Source organism: Stegastes partitus, unplaced genomic scaffold (genome assembly GCF_000690725.1).
Source record: "Stegastes partitus isolate 25-593 unplaced genomic scaffold, Stegastes_partitus-1.0.2 Scaffold1570, whole genome shotgun sequence".
Taxonomy (NCBI): domain Eukaryota; kingdom Metazoa; phylum Chordata; class Actinopteri; family Pomacentridae; genus Stegastes; species Stegastes partitus.
Genome location: NW_007579301.1, coordinates 21,926 through 39,214, shown reverse-complemented (window position 1 = coordinate 39,214; position 17,289 = coordinate 21,926). Strand labels below are relative to the sequence as shown.

General features: G+C 40.4%; 1 protein-coding gene across 1 annotated transcript in view; it reads left to right on the top strand.

Annotated features, from left to right (window-relative positions):
- Positions 1–16,034, top strand: part of LOC103371351 (lysophosphatidylcholine acyltransferase 1) — a 29,560-nt gene extending 13,526 nt beyond the window's left edge. The window contains exons 3-14 of the mRNA XM_008300649.1: positions 271–485; positions 878–990; positions 1,172–1,232; positions 5,792–5,850; positions 8,058–8,092; positions 8,340–8,394; positions 8,576–8,658; positions 8,785–8,910; positions 12,043–12,196; positions 14,126–14,224; positions 14,300–14,441; positions 15,102–16,034. Of these exons, the coding sequence (XP_008298871.1) occupies positions 271–485; positions 878–990; positions 1,172–1,232; positions 5,792–5,850; positions 8,058–8,092; positions 8,340–8,394; positions 8,576–8,658; positions 8,785–8,910; positions 12,043–12,196; positions 14,126–14,224; positions 14,300–14,441; positions 15,102–15,241 (1,282 nt within the window). The 3' untranslated portion in view covers positions 15,242–16,034. The remainder of the gene's footprint in view (positions 1–270; positions 486–877; positions 991–1,171; positions 1,233–5,791; positions 5,851–8,057; positions 8,093–8,339; positions 8,395–8,575; positions 8,659–8,784; positions 8,911–12,042; positions 12,197–14,125; positions 14,225–14,299; positions 14,442–15,101) is intronic.
- The last annotated feature ends 1,255 nt before the right edge of the window (positions 16,035–17,289 follow it).

The following is a 17,289-nucleotide window of genomic DNA, read 5'->3' as shown; positions in this document are numbered from 1 at the left end:
AAGAGTCGTTAACATGTGAGGATGTGAACATTGTGATTCTGTTCATTTAAAGTAACAACTGAGACTCTCTCAGCTTGAATTCTCTGTATAGATCTGGATGTCTGTCTGTCTAGTGATACTGCAGGTTTTTGACACTTCCGGGTTGGCTTCATTTTTCGGGGCCGGTTGCTACGTCCATCTTTTATACAGTCTATGATCTTAACATTTTAGAAAGCTAAGACACAGGGATTGCTGATAAATTTACAACAGCGTGTCTGTGTTCCTTGCCAGGTTTATAGACCTGTCTCTACGAGTGATCATGCGAGCCATGTGGTTTTGTGGAGGTTTTCACTGGATCAAAGTGAAAGGGGAACGAGCAGCCCCCTCTGAAGCTCCCATCCTCACGGTGGCTCCACATTCTGCCTACTTTGATGCCATCCCAGTCACCATGACCATGTGCTCCATAGTCACCAAACTGGAGAGCAGGAGCATTCCAGTCTGGGGCAGTGAGTGATATACTATACTACATTCCCTGATAAAAAGCAGTTATGCAGTTATGTTCCAAAATAACATACAGCAAATGTAAAGTGCTGTGTATACGTTGTCAGGCTGTAAAATGAAATTTGGTCTACATATAAATATTACAGCGTTGAATTTCTCAAGTACTGTAATATATTAAATAAATAGATTCAAACAGTCATTTAATGTCTGACTATACTTCAAAACACAGAATAACCCTGATCTGATTCCCAAGGCATTAGTTTAATGTTGGCTTAATGTGCACAAGATCAATTAATAAGTTAATTGATTTTCTTGTAGTTAAAAATTAAATTTCTTTTGTTTCCTTTTTTGTTTTGGCTTACATCCAACATCCGTCTGTGCGTCATCGCCCTCACAGCTTTGATCAGCTACATCAGGCCAGTGTTTGTGTTTCGGTCAGACCAGGACTCAAGAAGAAAAACTGTAGAGGAGATCAAGCGGAGAGCTCAGTCAGGAGGGAAGTGGCCTCAGGTAAAGTATGCGAATGTGCACATAAAGACACACACACACAGACACACAACCTCAGCTTACACCACACTACAACTGAAAGGTGATAGCATGAGCAAAGTGGGTGACACACTCGGGTGAAGGCCAGGCTAAAACAGGGACTGGAAGTCAAATGCGTTTGTTTGTGTGTGTTTGTCTGTTCCAGATCATGATATTCCCAGAGGGGACGTGCACCAACAGGTCTGGTCTCATCTTATTCAAGGCTGGTATGTGTTCTTTCCTCCTCCTGCCTTGACCCGAAAACCCAATGGCAGGTACCCTGGTTTTGTGTGTTTGTCCTTAGTAATGCTGAACTTTGTTGCAGGGAAATCTTATTAAAAACATTCATATATTTATTGCTTCGGGATTGTACATTTAAATTTTTTTTTTTTTTATTTTACACCAAATAACTTTCATTTGTAAGGTCATAATCACTTGTTTTTTTAGAACAGATTACACAAAAAATAGTTCGGGACCTATTTTTCCATTGGCTTCGTTTTCTCTGCTTGTTTTTATGGATGCTTGACAGCGACAACCTTTTCATATTTGTGAATTACAGACAATACCTCCACCATTGCCACCATCAGGTCACAATTTAAATTTTTTAAATGCTTTGGTTTATGACCAAATTCTTGTAAAATTGATGACATTTAACCTCAGCTGCACTTGGTGCTTATGTTAAACTGACATAGTGACCATGGTAACCATGATGTGTGCCATTCCATTTGGATGTGTCCTCGCTTCCTCTACTTGTGTCCCTTCCTAGCATCTCAGCTCCTTTTAGCTGAGCTGATAGAAAGAGATCCAAGGAAGGGACACCAGGACAGAGGAGCTGCATTTACCAAACAGGAAATCCCTGATCCTTTGAGCTTCCTTTTTGAAAAGACAGCGAGGAGATGCAACAGGATGTCAATTAACAAATGTATAGAAATAGCTTGTTAACAGTAGCAGATCAAGAGAAAAGCACCCAGTGCCTGGTGAATATCTCCTCACACTCCAGTAGCTGTCACCGTGAGTCCTGAAAAAAGAAAAAAAAAATGTTTTTCATATACAGCATTTGCTCTTTGAATGGGAAGCAAACAAAGTGACTTGGAACATTGACTGTATATGAAGGATGCATTCTTTTTTACAGTCAACAGGGGGCGACTCATCTGGTTTCAAAAGGAAATCTCATGAATAGAAGTTTACTGTACTTGCCCCTTGTTTTGTTAACTTAGGAACTATTTTCTTAGTAAATTTATGATCTCAGTTGCTATTTTCATGTCTCCTTACAACTTTTTTTAAATTTATGGTCCCATTTAGAGAGAACAGACAATATGACAGGTGATGTTTTAGGGTGGTACGATGTTGTGATTGACAGTATTGGTTTATGTGGTGTCCTTGAGTTCTCAGTGAGATCATGACGACTGGTTTCAAAGGAGCGAGATGGCAATGGCAAAATTTCAAACTGAAGGCTTCAAAACAGTTCACAAACCAGTGGGTGACCTCATGGTCGCTGTGCTGTTATGTACAGTTTAAGGCTCTGACTGAACCACACAACAAGCTAAATATGAAGAGTCTTTATCAAGAATCACAGTCTCTATGTTTAGAGTTTGTAAAAGACCATCGATGGAGTTGATCTGATGACCTGATTATACTGTAGGACAATAAAAAGCTGTATAAGACTTGAGTCATATAACTTTCCTGAATGAACTGAGATACAAATGGAACAGAAAACCAGAAGAAAAGAACTTTTAAAAAAATATATAATTCAAATTCTAGACACGCAACATTTCATTTTATGAGTAAATATAAATCTTTAAGTTGCTGAAGATGTCGTCATTCCTTGTTTTCATATTCAGTTTTTGAAAATCAGGGTTTTAAAAGCAGGGATTCCCAAACCTTTCAGCCCGCAACCCGTATATACGGGTGCCAAAATGGTGTTGCATGCAGCCTCGCAACCACACTAATAGCCTTATCTGAACACAGCCATAACAACAACACAAAAGAGCACAACAGCCTAACAACTGTAGTATTATTTCATAGTAATCTAATATAGGCTAGTGGCAGAATACATCAGTCAGAGTAATCTCCATGTATAAATTGCAGAACTGAATAAACATACAGCATGTAGGCGCATACATCCAACCATCCAAACCAACATTTATTTTTTGTTTTTTTTTGGTGGCTAGCGTTGTTAGTAGATAACATCAGATTCCTACTCTCTCTCTCCTCTGTCCTCCACAGTATCTGATGCAATAGCTGTGCAAAACCGAAGCTCAGAATTCAGCAGCTCACTGTTCGCTTGTGGTTCTCGGTGTGGGTGGGTGTGTCTGTTTCATAGAGAGGCTCAGTGTGATCACTTAGTTCAGTATTCATTTCGTTTAGTGTGCCTGGACTTGTAAATGATTATTTATACATGGAGTCAAACTGCGTAGCTGCCAACTCCAGGTGTAGATGTCAGAGCAAATTAATTTTTGTTGGCCCAGCAGCTTTGGAGGTGCGGTGTCTTGCTTCAGGACACTGCAACGGGGCACATAACTGTTGCACCCATTCCTCTGAGGGCTTGTTTTTCTGCCCACATCCCGTGTGTTGTGTGTGTTGTGTTGTCAGCCATTGTGCGCTGCCTGCTCTGTTTAATCCCCTTTCTTCCAGTCTGTAATTCTGTCATTCCCAGTAAGCCCTGTTGGTCACACTCTGTCCTGCTTTCGTTGTGTGTGCGCTCAGTTGTCCGGTTTGATCTGTCTGCTGCGTGTTACCACTCCTCTCTGGATGTGTCTCCTCTAGTTAAATCTCATCACTGGCTCCCAGCACAACAGAGGAAGTGTGTGTCTGTGTTCATGTGCTTTTGCCACCTGTGCATGAACACGCGCCGCAGATACCTCCAGTCCCTTTTCTCATTTCAAACAGGCTTTTAATTGGTCCTCGCTTTAATCTTCACCCTTTTCTCCCTGTCTGTCCTCTTACGATTGTCGTTAATATTCAAAGGGAGTAAGTGCCGATCACTTTTATCAGTTTTGTGCTTCTCTCATAGTCTCATTAGAAGCTTGAACAATATGACTTCAATCAAAGGTCAGCCAGTCTGTGGTTTTTGACGGAGGTTCTATGTTGATTACAGCTGCTCAGAGTTAATATGTTAGTTTCACATCACAGTATTTTGATTCCAGAAGTTCCCCTCTGGTTTCACACCACTGCCTTCATAGGTGTCATGTTACACTGAAGCCAGCCTCACCCTGCCTTAAGGACCTGCTAATTATAATGTTTACACATATTTAAGCTGGATGTTTTTGTAGCATCCTTCCGATTTCAGTTTCTCTCATCTTATTTTTGCAATTTGTTCAATTCAATTCAATTCAATTTTATTTGTATAGCGCATATTTACAACAACAAGTCATCTCATAGCGCTTAACAAAGGCAGAGACAGAAACACCCAACAATCCAAAACATTTGGATTCCCTATAAGCTTCAGCAGTCCGCAACAGTGGGAATGAATGAATGTTTTTTTTCCCCTGCGGGGGTTGCAGGGGAAAAAAAACCTCCGACAGAACCAGGCTCAGGGAGGGACGGCCATCTGCCTTGCCCTTTTGGGTAGATCTTATTTTTGCAATTTGTTGTGTAGTGAGGTATTGTACTGTATGTTTAGTTTTTGGGAAACACTTTAATTATGTGTCACAGATTATTTTCTGTACATAAGGTAAAGCTTTACTAACTAATAGTTCTACTTTCCAAACTAAATGGCCTGCCTAATATTGTTTATGTCCCCCATGTGTTACCAAAACATCTCTGACCTGCTGGTGCACGGACACCGGACTTCCAGAAGTGTCTGGAACCAGGATGTTGGCAATAGATCAGGTTGTGGGTTGTGGGTGGGGGGTCTCCGTGGTTCAAAGTAGTTACAAAACCTCATCGATTTATATCCCAATTCTGCAAATCCTCTCAGCTCTATGGGGTGTTTAAGTGTGATTAAACTCGATTCGCAAGTTTACTGTTTTGATTCAGTACACTTGTCAACAACCATAACTATAACCATAACTATAACCTAACCCAACCCAACTCCATACAGCTGTTTTTGTCACAAAGGCTCTAATACACCTACTGTCCATTCAGCCTCTTCCTTCCACAGCAGGTAGCCATTCCTCACACCATTACAAACTGCAAATTGACGAAGTTAGTAACAAGATGGTGATCATACTAGAGTATGTTGGCGCTAAAAGGCCACAAATTGTGCCCTGACCTAATCAGGTGTGCACAACCATGACTCTAAATGAATACCAATGTTGCTGTTTGTCTTTTGAATGTGTAAATAGGCGACAATTTGCCAACAAATTAGCAATAATAACAAAAAAGAAAATGTAATTGTGCTCTTAAGGTCTTATTCTTATGTGTCGTATTCTTACCCCGTTCTAATCCGTTCGAACGTTACACAATAGCTTGAATAGGTCTTTGTCCGGAGATAAATACTGTCGCTAGCTTTTATCAGCTCACCTGTCATCAACATGACATTGTGGAGTCTCGATAGAGAGGCTGTCTGCCAGTGCTGGAGGTTATCTGGAGGTTGTGAGCTTGTCACTCATCTCAACCCGTATACCCTCTGCTGTGTTCAAATCACTTAAAATCTGCTGGAAGAATGTATAAAGATGCATTAATAATGTGGTTTTTGATTAGAATATATACATTGTAGAACTGATTAAAAAGTATTGATCAAATGCTGCTATTTTCACAGTTTCTTTGACTCTATTTGTACACGTGATTCGTTTTCCTCTACTAGTATTCTCTCGTCACCTCCCTCTTCTCTCGTCTTTCTCAGGTGCTTTCATTCCAGGACTCCCAGTGCAGCCGGTGATACTACGCTACCCAAACAAACTGGTAAACACCCGACATCCTGCCCACCTCCTCCAGTTCTACTTTCTTTTAATCCTTTTTTTTAAAGCCTCCTCCATACCTGCAACTCTGGACATATTTCAAGTTTAACCGGATTTGCACCTACACTTTGTACACACATCCATACGTACTGACACGGCTGTGATGTAATGGTTTCTTTTCTTTGCTCTGGCGTGTGTTTCTCTTGTGTTGAATGACTTCATGTTCTAGTGGGATGATATTTCATCCCCTCCATCTTCTCTCTCACACACACACACACAGGTGTCATGTCTCTCGCTCGGCACCTCTTCTCACTCTTTCATGAATTATGCACTTCTTATTACCTGGTTTTCCTTGTCTGCTTCCCTAGAAAGCTTTTGTCACAGTTTCTCCTGTTTTGATCACTTTGCCTACTTCCGTGGCAACGTGGCACCACGAGGCAGCAAAGCGAGCACAAACTGCACTAACAGGGTGACTTGCCCTTAGTTTGTATTTTCCTCATCCAGACGTCTTATTTCTGCAACAGCAGATTTGTTTCCATTCCGCCTCTTTCCATCTGTTCATTTAACTACGGTGACCTTCTTTAACTGGAAATGGAAATAAACACTCTAGTCAAATCAAAGCAGGCTGTCCTGACTGTGCAGAACCATGAAGAGAAGAATATCACAGGCCTGTTGTAAACGTGATGTAATCTCAATTTAATGTGCAGTTTTCCCACTTTTACTTCAGAGGAACACAGACTTTAATATGAGGTATGATCAAAAAGTTCAGAGACTCTACCTGTTAACAGCAAAACTGTTTCTGATTTAAATTTGACCACCACACCTTGTGCACCGACACCTTTCTGCCACGCTTGGAGTCCTGTTCTCTCAGTCTGTGATGCTCGCTGAACCTCCTCCACTGTGTCAGAACGGCAACTGTTTAACTTCCTTTTCGGGAGGAAGAAGTTGCAGGGAGTCAAATCTTTTTCCCTTAGATCAGGGGTCTCGAACTCCGGTCCTCGAGGGCCGCAATCCTGCAAGTTTTAGATGTTTCCTTCTTCCAACACACCTGATTCACATGATCAGGATCGTTATCAGGCTACTGCAGAGCTTGATGATGAGCTGATCATTTGAATCAGGTGTGTTGGAAGAAGGAAACATCTAAAACTTGCAGGATTGCGGCCCTCGAGGACCGGAGTTCGAGACCCCTGCCTTAGATGCTTCAACACTGTGTTGAAAGTCTGACAGTGGGAGCTGAAATAACTGTGAATGTCAAAGAAAACTGAACGTCGATGCTGATGGTGCTCCCGTCCTGATGTGTCGTCTTTGGTCTCGAGGACTCTTCCAATGTTAAGTCTGCTGTTTAGTCTTTGGTTTGTAGCCACAGAACCACCTCTCATTGGCTCATCCTTTGATCAGTGAAATCATAAATGCACACTTACGAGTGGTTGCAAAAATCTGTACAGACACCTGTCGCGTGCAGTCTCTGCAACGTTGGTGATGTGTCGAGCAGTGGAGGAACTTCTTTCTCACACCACACCCTTTGATTATTTTCTTGACCCATGCGATGTAATTTGAGGACATTTATTAGACTTCACACGGCTCCTGCGGAGGAAACAAACAGCTTACTATGAGTTCTTTGCATACGCAGTGGTAGCCTTTGTAAGAGTGCATCTTCAAACCTGCTCAGTGTTTCATTGTCTTGGGGCAATCAGTGCAAACTGAGGTAAAAACCTAGCATTAACCTTTGAGGTTTGTCTTCTACTGTGAAGCACATTTTCACTGTATGAAAGTGAAGATTACATCACACTTGCATATTAGACTCTGATTGCTTCACATGTCACCAGATCATGTTCATACATATGTGCATTATACACAGAGAAACTTCTTCTGTTAGCACATGAAATGAAGTGGACCTCAAAGTCAAACATCCAAGTGAAGTAACCGTAAGTGAAACCAATTGCTGGGTGGACGTCAAAATACAGCGTATAATCCAGTGATAGAAAAATTGTGTGATGTGGGATGCTGATTTAAAAGTGCTTCAGCATAATCAATACACATCTCAGTATTCAAGCACTGATCAGCAGTCATATAAAATGTGTTTCAGTGATTTGTTCTTCAGGAACACACAACGGAGAAAAACAAACAGTAGTTCCAAAGAGTTTTGTAATATTGTCTGGTGTGTCTGTGCTCGTTCCAAGTCATTTCCTCTTTTCTCTGTCCTTTCCACAGGATACTGTTACGTGGACGTGGCAAGGTCCCGGAGCGTGAGTGTCTTTCCCTCACACACTCTTATATACACAACACACACACACACACATGCAGACTCATAACTTCTGCCAGCCCTCTGTTAAGTATGTGCTTTAAACCCCAGTGACCTGTTTTCCATTAGAAAGGAACGTGGTAAGGTGCTGTAGGGGAACCTCGGTTATCTCCGGGACCATCTGTTCAGTCTTGTCTCCATTCATCATATTATTTTTCATTTCACATTTAGCCGACTCTTCTGTTTTCCAGGTTCAAGATCTTATGGCTCACTTTGTGCCAACCTCATAATTCTATGGAGATTGAGGTGAGTAGTTTAGTCAGTCAGAAGTTTGTAAATTAGATTTGTTTTTGTCACAGTATCTTCAAACATTATATCTGTCTTTCCTTCTTGACATGTATAATTCTGTATTTATCATATTGTGGATACAGTTTCGTGACAGGACCAGAGGACTGAGCTGACATTCTCTCCCTCTGTCCCTCCTTAGTACTTACCTATTTACACTCCATCAGAGGAGGAGAAGAAGAACCCGGCTCTGTTTGCCAATAATGTCAGAAAGCTCATGGCCAAGTAAGTGTGTATGTATTTGCATATTTGCACAAGCGCCTCTAATCGGATCGTGCTCGCTTTGGATGCCCTTAACTCCCAGATGTAAATTTAGGTCCTCATAAAATTGCTCCCTTTGTCCCCCCGTAGGGCGCTGGAGCTGCCACTCACAGACCTGTCCTTCGATGACCGTGAGATCAGCCTATCACAGGGCCCACTGCGGATACACGACTACAGCAGCTTGCTGGAGTTCAACCAGCTGATTTGCCGCTTAGGGTGAGTGGAGGGAGACTGGACCTACTGGTTGAACTGGGTGGTGAGTGTGATTTAAGCTTGAGGGGCAATGAAGGCGTATAAACACTGACACCTATTGGAGGCAGAGCTGAAACACACACAGGGAGGGCTGCTCTCCTCAAGACTGACAGATATCAGTCTTCTGGTTGTAAAACCAGATGATACACTAAAAGGTTAATACTTGTATTTGCATTGTATTGTTTTGTAAGCATATCGTATAACCTTTTGGTTAATTAGAGCAGATGAAAGTGTTATAAAGGAGCAATTAGTAGCTTTGTTTTTAAGAGTTTTTATAAAGTCAGCTGTCTGCATGCTTTTTTTTTTTCTCAGGGATGATTAATTGCCTTCTTTTCAAATTAGCTCCATTTTGAGAGCACTTATCTTAATAAGATATTTGTTGTTAGTCCTAAATGTGTAGCATGCGCAACCATAGGATCAAAGTTGGAATCATTTACTGAGCATTCGCCCAATAAGCACATCTCACCCCTCAGCATCGATCTTCTCAATGCCCCCGGGTGTTTATTTTGGGCTAAAGGCCAAGTCCATATTGGTAAATGGTAAATGGTCTGCACTTATATAGCGCTTTTCTACATTCTACAGCACTCAAAGCACTTTACAATGTTTCTCATTCACCATTCACACATACATTCATACACCACAGAGCTGCCATGCAAGGTGCTAATCTACCATTGGGAGCCATTGGGAGCCATTTGGGGCTCCCAATGGTACGTCGGCAATGTGGGGGGAACTGGGGATCGAACCGCCAACCTTGCCATCAGTGGACAGCCGCCTCCATATATTGAAATGAATGGACAGAGAGCCATAACTGCAATTTTTATTTCGTTATTTGACCTTTATTTTACCAGGTAAAAATGTTTGAGAACCAGTTCTCATTTGCAAACATGACCTGGCCAAGAGGCACCATCCATCCATCCATCCATTATCTATACACCAGTCTATCGCAGGGCTACACTTAGAGACAGACAACCAAGCACACTCACATTCACACCTACAGACAATTTAGAATCACCAATTAACCTCAACATGTTTTTGGGAGGAAGCTGGAGAACCTGGATAGAACCCACGCTGCACGGGGAGAACATGCAAACTCGACGCAGAAAGATCCCAGGTGTCCTCACCTTCTCGCTGCGAGGCAACGGTGCTAACCATCGAGCCACCTTGCAGCCCCAAGAGGCACCAGCAGGAACACATGGAAATTACAGACACAAATAGACACATAAACATATTCCACTGGCCATCAGGACACAAAAAAACACTCTATGGACAGAGTCACCACCACTTTCACAAGCTTTCACAAACATTTGTCCTCACAGGTTATGCTTCTGCTGCACATGTGCATGGTTGCACAACATAGTGCTTGTGTCAGTGCAGCAAAATGCTTCCAGGTTCATCTGTTACAAAACACAAAACCTTTTTTTAGAAGAGACGTGGGACATGTGTTGCACAACTGCCATCTTTGGCGTTACGGAATTCTCCCATAAATTTCTAAACAGGATTCTTTCTGTGGCAAATCTCTCCCTCAAAACTTCTCTGACCTGGAGAATCGTGGTTCAGCCTCCTTCCTTTCATCTGCATAAATACGCCTAGAAACTTTATCACCAGCTGTCTCTGTTGAAATCTATTTACTCTTTTAATTGTAATATTTTATGCAGAAAGATTTAGTTTTTATGTCACCGTGTTCCAAAAATTTGCCCAACATGTTATTTATTTTAACCATATTTTGCGGTCTAATGTAGCTAATAGAAACATTCCATTATAAAGAAAAATCATTTTTTTATTTTTAATTATTTCAATTCAGTGTTATATTTGATTTGACAAAACTATTAACTGGAGAGGGAGACTTACACATGTATGTAAATGTCACATTAAACCAAACAAGCTCACACACAATCCTGATTAAAGTACCAGAGAAATCTTTCTGTATCTTTTAATACAGAAATCGTTTTAAAAATGGTGTCTGTGGCTAGATTCTTGGACTGGTGCCAAAGTAGTGGAAGATTGGTTTGCCAGAAGTGAAGAGGGAAGTAACGACAAAAACAAAGAGTACGGAGGAAAAACCCGGGAAGCGTTTCATGAAAAGCTTTTACTGCTCCAGACAAAAAAAGAAAGTCAGTGCTCTGAGGAAGGATTACAGTCTAGAAAACAAACAAACGTTGTCAATGTTTGTGTAATTACTTTCACTGCCAGAAGGAGGAGACAAACGCTCTGCACCATAGATTTAAGTAAAGAAGTAATGTGAGTAAAACACATTTAACTATTTATTTTTTATTACTGTACTTAGCATCAAAATGCTTTGTAGCATAAAGTGCTCACATTGCAGAATGGTGAGAAAAGTGTTCAGCAATTTTCAACGTCATTATTTGGAATTTTTGTTGGACTATTAATTTGAGGGCTGCAGGGTAGTGCAGTGGTTAGCACTGTTGCCTCGCAGCAAGAAGGTCGCTGCTTTGCGTTCTGGTGGAGGCCCCGGGATCTTTCTGCGTGGAGTTTGCATGTTCTCCCCGTGCAGCGTGGGTTCTCTCCGGGTTCTCCGGCTTCCTCCCACACAGTCCAAAAACATGTTGAGGTTAATTGGTGATTCTAGATTGTCCGTAGGTGTGAATGTGAGTGTGCTTGGTTGTCTGTCTCTAAGTGTAGCCCTGTGATAGACTGGTGACCTGTCCAGGGTGTCTCCTGCCTTCACCCTGAGTCAGCTGGGATAGGCTCCAGCCCCCCATGACCCTAGTGAGGATTAAGCGGTGTATAGATAATGGATGGATGGATTATTAATTTGAGTCTGCAATGTAAATAAGGAATAAGGGTAGTAAATAATGTAGGGGAATGTAGTGGAGTAGAAGTATAAAAGAGAAGGAAATGAAAATACTCGAGTAAAGTACAAGTACCTCAGAATTGTACAACAGCACTTAAACTAAATACATGTAACGACTACTGCTTATAACTGCGAATTTACTTCGTGCAGCAGGATGCCAAAGTGAGACAGTTCCAAACAGTGCTACTGGTTTCCACATATGGTTTCCAGTTTGACTAACTCACATTTATCCATGATGTAATTTTTTTTTTTATAGCTTCCTCTGCTTCACTCTGTCTCAACAGGCTGAGAGCAGGGACCACGGGCAAGGCGCTTGAAGAGCAGGCCAGGAGAGCCAGAAAGCTGCAGGGAGACACGCTGGGTTTGGACGACTTTGCCCAGTTCCTCAACCTGCCAGTCACAGACACACTTGAGCAAGTCCACAGCTTCTTTGATCAGGTAAACACTACGAAATGCAAGGTACGATAAACCTAATTTTAGACAGGCAAGGATTTTAAAACAGTATGGGTACAGCTGCACTCTCTCGTAACATACAAAAATAGAATAAGCTTCACGTAGTAACAACTATGTCCATTTTTTGATCAATCTGTTGCTCATTTTTTAATGTAATTGGGAGTTGTTTGGTCTATAAAATGTCAAAAGATGGTGAAAAATGCCAAACAGTGGTTGCCAGAACCCAAGATGAGGTCCTCAAATGTCTTGTTTTGTCCACAACCTGAAGATAGTTAGTTTACTGTCACTGAGGAGGAAAGAAAGCAGGAAATATTCAGATTTGGAAGATGGAATCAAAAAAATTCAGCTCCTTTTCCTTCAAGTCTGATTGATTATTCATACTGATGAGCAATTTATTAAATATTTGACCGTCAATTTCAAAGTTAGATTAATTATTAAGGTTCTAATAAACACAATTAAACTACTTTAGACCCATGGGTGCTATTTTCTTTCTTTGCCACACAATATAATCATGATTAACAATCATCAAGCCGAAGTTTAGCAAGGAATAGATTTAATAGCAGCATGTAGGAGTAAGAATTTTATTCCACCTGTGATGGATGAAACATTCTGATGGACTGGGAGGCCACAGTGGTTCTAATATGAGAGGAATGTAGCAGTTACCAGATATTCATAATAGCTGAAGTGTTGTGTTTGATAATGTTTGCGACCTTCTGTAACACTTTGGCAGTGTTCACGTATTTTAGAAATGCCATCCAAGAAGATTACTACTCGTGCATCTTTGAAATCTTCCAGATCCTGTAACCTGTTATGATTTAAAGTTCCAGACTGTATTTAATAAACTTATTGTTTGCTTTATTCGATTATGTAAGCAGAGTTTGAGTTTCTCCGTCCCTCCAGCTTAAAACAGGTTTAGTTCTTAGGAAGGACACACGGTGCGACTATAGCCAAACACACAAAGGTCTTAACTGCAGCTTCTGGTTTCCTATCTTTGTCTGAGGTTTTGTGTGCTTTGACAATGCCCGGTCAACTCCCCACACAAGAATTTGCTGCACATTTACCCTCCTATTATCTTTGGGGTCAGTTTGACCCCATTCATGTATAACGTCTCTAAATAAGTCTTTATTAGTCATAATTTGTTTCATTTTTTTTTAAAGGGCTATATACACATAAACTTGGGTAACAATTTTAATTATGATAGTTTCTGGAGGTGTAAATTGCTGGGGTCAAATTTAACCCTAGGATAAAAGATGTCAGTAAATTTGAAGGTAATAGGAGGGTTCATGCCAACAAGTGTGAATTTGCTCGAGCTTTAAAAAAACAAAAAAACTTGTTTTCAATATCAGTTTCATCCGTGGTAATGATTACTTCCTGTTTGGAGCCTCTTGCTGCCTAAATTTAATAATAATAATACGTATTGTTGGCATTCAGTACGCTTGCTGTATGCATATTAAATATTTTAACAGTAATTCTGCAGAAGTTACTTTAATTCCTCATCACTTGAAGTTAACAAGTGAATGAGGTTTTGTTTATTTAGGATGAGAGTGTTTTTTTTTCTTCCACATGAGTGCTGAAGAGCAGTAAACACTTCCTACGTGCACCACAGGAACCCCACAACATGTAGATGAGCTGAGTAGAGTTTAGCATGTCTAGCTGACAGACAATGCATATGAATGAGGTCAATCTGTTTTTTTAGTCTTCTTTTAGCAGCCTTACTTGTACTGTGAGCATCTTATTGTGACAGAAGGCAGTTCAAATTCCTCTACTGTTAAATAAAATTAAAATTCCTGTCAACTCGAGTGAACATGCTTTCATGTGGCAAGCAGTGACAAGTTCTGCTGCAAGTGACATTTTTATATTAGATCAGGTTTGTTGCTTTGCTGCTTTTGCTCACTAAGCTTGTTTTGTTCCCAGCATGGAGCTGGACAGATAGACATCAGACACTACGTTACTGCTCTGTCTGTCGTTCATCGACCTTTGAAGCCAATGGAAACCCTCAAATTAGCCTTCAAGGTGAGCACTTTTACCACTCGCTCTGGTCTGTTGTCGTATTATAACAGCACACTAAAACCACATGTCTTTGCACAGATGTATGAGAGTGAGGAGACTGGGGAAATCCTAGAGGAGGACCTGGCGGTCGTCTTTGAAATAATGCTAGGAGTGAAAGAAGTGGACCTCTCAGGAATGTTTTTAGTGCTGGAAGGACCTGACACAGGAAGGATCTCTTACGGTAAAACCCTGCAAAAATTTGTACAGAATTGTCAAATAATCCAGTGTACCATTGTAAAAACGTTAGAGATGATTGGCAGCATGCTGTCACTGTTGCATTTGATTTCTTCGTGGCCTTATTGAAATGAATGAAATGAAATGAAATGAAAATGAAATGAAATGAAAAATACTTTATTTATCCCAGAAGGGAAATTCAATATTGTAAAAGTAAAGTAAGTAAATTTTTAATAATTTAATTTCAATTTAAATTTCAATTTAATTTAATTTAATTTAATTTAATTTAATTTAATTTAATTTAAATAATTTAATTTTTAATTGCTAAGGACGAATGACATCTCTTGGAAGAGATGTTTATCTGCCTTTTCTAGGAACTGTCAAAGCTGTTGTGTATGCTTGTTTATTGTCCTATTACAGCAGCTTTTCATTTTAATATTAGCACAAAATACTAAATGCAGTTTATAGACAAATGGAATCTTTCAGTCTTACCTGTAATGTGAATTATCATAATTATACTAATTCCTCTTAACAAAAAAAAGTAATTGCATTATTTTTGCTACACAGTGCAGCCTCAAACTGAAGAGAGAGCTTTGTTCTGGTGCCTTGTAAACTATAAAAACGTACATCTAACACTTATCTCACTCTCTTGTGTCTCTTTTCCCAGCTGAGCTTCAGAATTTTATACAGAAGTTTCGAAACTTTGCCCTGGAATGCCTCGATTTTAAAGATCACCCACGAAAATTCTGCGTCGCCAGAGAAACGCGCTGCAACGGCAACAACCAAGAGAAGAATAAAGATAACTGAGCGACAGACTTACCCGCTATTTACGTTCTCTATCCTACCCGGCAGCAGATGCTGCGGCTTGCCTGCCACCTCGGTGCCTTTAAGTTGCAGGTAGAGAAAGAACAAAGTTGTTAGGAAAGGTAAGAATCTGTACTCCATCTCTTATCTTAATTCTCTTTAGATTTTTTTTTCTTTTAGTTTCATTATGATATCAAGGAAGCTGTTTTTAATGCTCTAGAAATATTTATTTAAAGTTGACTTTCTTATGTATCAAATGCAGATATTTAAATTAAGGTATATTTTATCCTTGTGGGAGAATTTGTGTTGAAGGTTAGCACTGTTGTTATCTCAGACAAATGGACAATAGCCTATTGCCCTTTCATGCTGCTCTTCAGTCTATTACAAAAAGACAAAGAACTCTTTATTTCATGTAAAAAATAATCGGGATATTAGACATTCTGCCATTAAGTGACAAGTTTAAAATGTTATCTTACCAAATTATTTTACTTAAGCTACCACAGACGAAGGTACAACAGTTTCTGGGTGTTTTGTGTTGCTGTGAGTGAGTCCTGCACCTCCATGGAAACGGTACAACCGTGACTAGAAGTAGAGAGAACTAGGAAATGTCTTCTAAACACTACAACAAAGTTTTAATGCCATAAGTCAGAAAAGGGAAAAAAAAGAACTGGTTGAATACAGCATTCTTCTGTACATGTTGCCCACCGCTGCACGGCGGCTCACAGATAGAAGGTCGCTGGTTCACATCCCGGTGCAGCGTGGCTTCTTCCCACAGTTCAAAAACATGTTGAGGTTAATTGGTGATTCTAAATTGTCCGTAGGTGTGAATGTGAGTGTGCTTGGTTGTCTGTCTTAAGTGTAGCCCTGTGATAGACTGGTGACCTGTCCAGGGTGTCCCCTGCCTTCACCCTGAGTTAACCCTAGTGAGGATTAAGCGGTGTATAGATAATGGATGGATGTCGCCCACCAGCAACTCTAGGAAAACTGCTGGCTGACATAACAGATAGATATTTAACTATTGACATATTTATTACTTCTCTCCTCTGCTCTGTGTAAACGCAGCCTGAAGTTCCACCCACTTCTACTGAACACTCACAGAATTTCTTTGTCGTATGACTGATTTCCACAGCTGATTAACTGTGGACGTCCCAGCTGCACAATGAGGTGCATGTCTTATGCTATGATTTTGATGCAATATCGAAATATTAGGCCTCGACTCCTGATGGAATAGCAAGTCACAGATAGGCAGTTCAAGGACTGTTGGAAAGGTAAAAAGCTGACTCATTTCTGTTTTTACTGTTTCTGATAATTGGTGTAATTTGGGCAATTTTTAAAACAAAAACATGCCTTTCAAACCCGCTGGCGGGTTTTGTGGTTTAGAGGGCTACTAAGCAAAAAAAAAAAAAAGCGACTAAGAGGCCGGCATTTATCAAATGTCCCAGGATCCTGTGCTAAAAGTTACCAAGAGGAAAACCATTCTTACCTCACAATAGGACTTAATTGTTGCTTTAAACAAAGGAACACTGAAAGTGCAAACAGTGTTTTTTTTTTTCTTTTCTGACGTTCAAATGATGACATGCTGTCAACTCACATGACAGTCGCTGTTGTTTTACATAAATGTGAAATGGAATGCAGAAAATATTAGATGCTTTATGTACATGGGTTAGCAAAAATGTGTCTACGGTGTCCAAGTGATGTAAAAATACACAGCTTAAAGCTCTATGCATTTACCAATAATCTACTTGCATTAGGATGCTGAAATTTTTAGTTGTTAGAGTTTATGTGGAGACCTGGAAGCTTCTAACAGGTTATTAAACCTCTTAATCTCCCTCAGATGTTCACCAAGACAGGAGACATATCTTAAAAAATAAAGGCAGTTGAGTGCTTTTACTTCTAATCCCAACAGCTGGACCAAAGACGTGTCAGTCTGACTCTTGCCTTCCTACAACTACAACTACCCACCTCCTTTCCTGGGGGGCTTTATTAAATCATGGGCTCCAAACTGACTCTTCTGCCTTCTAGTGACTTTATATTTTTATCAGTATTTTCAA